This window comes from Mus caroli, chromosome 10 (assembly GCF_900094665.2).
Source record: "Mus caroli chromosome 10, CAROLI_EIJ_v1.1, whole genome shotgun sequence".
Classification (NCBI taxonomy): domain Eukaryota; kingdom Metazoa; phylum Chordata; class Mammalia; order Rodentia; family Muridae; genus Mus; species Mus caroli.
In genome coordinates this window covers 17,024,418-17,028,066 of record NC_034579.1, presented here as the reverse complement: position 1 = coordinate 17,028,066, position 3,649 = coordinate 17,024,418, and the positions used below count along the sequence as shown (strand labels likewise).

Genomic DNA, 3,649 nt, shown 5'->3' with positions numbered 1-3,649 from the left:
TTAACCCTTTCAAAATCAGACAAATAAAACTGCCTTCTGAAAGTAAAAAATACACTTCTTACAAAAAAAAAAAAAAAAAAAAAAGCAAAACTTGAGTAGAACGAGGGACTCAAAGACCACAAGCTGAACATGCGCTTAGCAGGAGAGACCCTTGCTGACTCTCACAGATTCGGCTGGAACTGAAAGAGGGCTGATACATTTAGCTACCACTGTGGTCTCCCTTGTAGCTGATTTAACTTACAAAAAAAAAAAAGAACTTGCTTCTTTTTCCTTGAATATTTCAGAAGCTATTTTAAAAGTAACTTAGCTGTTCTGTTTCTTTTGAACTTTTTATCATTAAAACTCAGTAAAACCACATGTGAACTTCATTCTGAGAAAACACAGTTTGAGCAAAATATCCATGTGTTAAAAAATATAGGGCAAAACTGTAATAGGTTAATTAAACATTAAAATTTTTAATAAAAACCTAATGATTATTTGAACTACTGACTGTAGCCTATATTCAATGAGTAAAACCCTCAGAGACTAAAATAACTCTCATTTGTTTTGTACCTATTTTGTACCTATACCATTAAAAAAGAGTTGTGCCAAATTTTAGATGTCTTCAAGTTATTTTACCTCTTCCAAAGCTTCCCCTTTTTAAAAATAGGCAACAAAGAGTCTAGAAAATATGTTGAAACATTTTAAGCTTTAAACATTTTTTTGGCAAGGTATATATGCATTGTATCAAAAATGTTTTAAATGTGTTACATAAAATAAGTAATTCCATATTCTGTTATTCTCATATCATCATTTCTGAGATGCTCACCCAAATCCATGCTCCTGCATCTAAGACAATGTGGCTCTAACGTGCGTTAGCTGTATGTATTAAATGCAATACAGTTGGCCCGGTATGGCATCCGGGTTAGTAGATAAATGGAAAAGGCTGAGTAACAGTGTAAAGGGAGAAACATCATCTTCTCAACTCCACAGACAAGTGCTTGTGAGCACGGTAAAGTGTGGATTCCTGTACCCTGATTGGCTACTGGTAGATGAGCTTTATAAACACAAGTGTTAATTCTACTAGAGCTCCTTTCACGTCTCAAGGCTCCTTCACAGTCACCGTCTCATTCCTTGGAGCTCTGGATGAAAGGGTGGAGGGTCAGAAGGGCAGGGGGCATTAGCCAAGGTCCCTGAAGTGACCACAACAGGAACCCCAGCTCCATGCCACTGTCCAGCTAAAGCCACTTGCTCTTCTGAGTCAGAAAGCCCTTCTAGCAACAGGAAGCTACTGAAGGACAAGACAGAGCGGAACTTAGCTAATCTTTGCAGTGAAAATTTCAAAAGTCTAAAAGAAAGCAAATTATAAACTGAATGAAGATGGTTGTGAAATCTCCTAAGAGTCTGAGGCAATAACTGTGCTCTCTTTTCCTGGAGAAGAGTTCCAATTGTACAGTAATGGCCATAATTCTCCTTGTCTATGGGAAAACTAGAATGGGGCAAACAATTGTTTCAGGGTGCTCGTTACAATGAGACAAGACTGGGCACTGACTGAAGAACTCATTCACCCCTCTCAGTAACAGATGCAGTAGCATCTCTGCCAACAGCTGCTAATGAATGGAAATGGCAGGCATTGCCTGGCAACTCTATCACTAGCAACAGCATCTTATAAACTTGAGTATAAGTTGCAGAAATCATTTCGTCTCTATAAAGATCATTAAGATAAACCTTCTTTTTCTGCATTCTTTAAGATAATTCACTGGAAAATGCGTAATACATTCTGTACCATGAACATTTATGATAGCTCAATTGTCTAATCACATCTATCAGAGCATTAGATAAGCCAAGATGTAGTGATTTAATAAATTTAGCTTTGTTATTCCATTGAAGTATTTGTTCATAGCTATATTACTATAACATATACAGATGTATGCTGACATGTATATAAATAGCATGCACATATGCTATGCTAGCTTAAAAAAATACTGAATCATGTTATGTCATAATCAACTAAAGCAAAGAAACTAATAAAGATCTTATATTTTTATACAACTAATATATGAAGGTTATAAAATATTGTTTTTGAGAAAGATTGAACAACTAGAAAAGAAAAATACTAATTTCAGAATAGAAAATAAGTATTTAAGAAGCAAGATAAACCCCAATTATTTTCAGAATGCATCTTAATTCCTAAAAAAGTAGATCCAAAGTTTTATCATCCTTGTTGATTTTAGAATGGTAGGCATATGGAATGGATTTCCTGGCCAGACTCCATTTTCATCACAGTTAAAAATCTGTCTATCTCTTATATTAAATTTTCCTAACTAAAATTTACCAAAGCTATTTGCTTAAAAAAATAAAATCACAGAATATGAAATTAGGTTAAACCAGCTTGCTGTCTTGTAATCCTAAAACTCAGGAGCCAGAAACAAGAGGGCCACCTTAAGTTCAAGGCTCCCTAAACTTACAAAATGCATTCAAAGCTAGCCTGAGCTACAGAGACCCTGTCTCAAAACAAAACAAAACAAAACAAGTCAAAACACATAAATAGAAACCTCCAAACCAAACAAATCTCCTAACATACAAATAAGACCCAAATAACAAAACAACTCACTATGCAACTAAAACATTTTTAAAGTTCATATTTTGTGAACCACTTAAATTAAGTTGATACAGTCCTAATTCTATATGGACTTCATTTATTTATTTTGATTCCAACACAGTACAGCCATGCGTTTTCTTTTTAAGACAGGTTTTTATATAGCCTAAGGTAGGTTTCAAACCAACACACAACAGAGGATAATCTAAACTTCTGACACTCCCGTTTCCACTGTGAGCCTAGGAAGTGGGCGCTTACACTAGGTTTACGCTAGGCCTACCATAGGCATGCAGCACCATATCCAGTTCCATATCCAGTGGTGTTGGTAGTCAAAGGCAAGGCTCCATGCATGCTAGCTAGGTCAGTACTTTATCAAGTGATCTCTAAGGCAGCCTCCTTATGTGCACTTTTGCTAACATCTAAATTCCATGCTCATAATGCATAGAAAAGAATGAAATGTTCAAACATCCTAGAAAGAACCTATGTCATCTTGTGGGCTCTTTCATATAATATATTCAAAAAGGCTATGTTACTTGAAATAATTATTAATAGATTTTACAGTGCTCCTGCTTCCTGGCCCATTATAAATGTAAACATTACTTCATTTACATCAAGTAGTGGACTTACCCTGGAAATCATAAATATAAAGAAGAATCGGCTCGCTCTGCCCAAAGGCACAGAAGGCAACCATATTCTCCAGTGGGTGGTAAGAGATGTCTCGGATCGTGGACTTGAATGGCAGGTCAGAGTACATTGCCACTTGTTCTCCTGAGGAAAAGAAAGGCAGCAACTGTACGACAGCACACGCTTCTCATCCAAGGGTGCTCTGTATCCTCACTACAGCACACACTTCTCATCCAAGGGTGCTCTGTATCCTCACTACAGCACACACTTCTCATCCAAGGGTGCTCTGCATCCTCACTACAGCACACGCTTCTCATCCAAGGGTGCTCTGTATCCTCACTACAGCACACAGTTCTCATCCAAGGGTGCTCTGCATCCTCACTACAGCACACACTTCTCATCCAAGGGTGCTCTGCATCCTCACTACAGCACACACTTCTCATCCAA

General features: G+C 37.1%; 1 protein-coding gene across 4 annotated transcripts in view; it reads right to left on the bottom strand.

Annotated features, from left to right (window-relative positions):
* The window catches only part of Ahi1 (Abelson helper integration site 1), a 132,620-nt gene that overhangs the window by 93,303 nt on the left and 35,668 nt on the right, over positions 1-3,649 (bottom strand). For all 4 annotated transcript variants that reach the window (XR_003837779.1, XM_021174724.2, XM_021174723.2 and 1 more), the window contains exon 15: positions 3,206-3,346. Coding sequence is in view for 3 of the 4 variants with exons in the window: in XM_021174724.2 (XP_021030383.1) it covers positions 3,206-3,346 (141 nt within the window). In the remaining variant the exon portion in view is untranslated. The remainder of the gene's footprint in view (positions 1-3,205; positions 3,347-3,649) is intronic.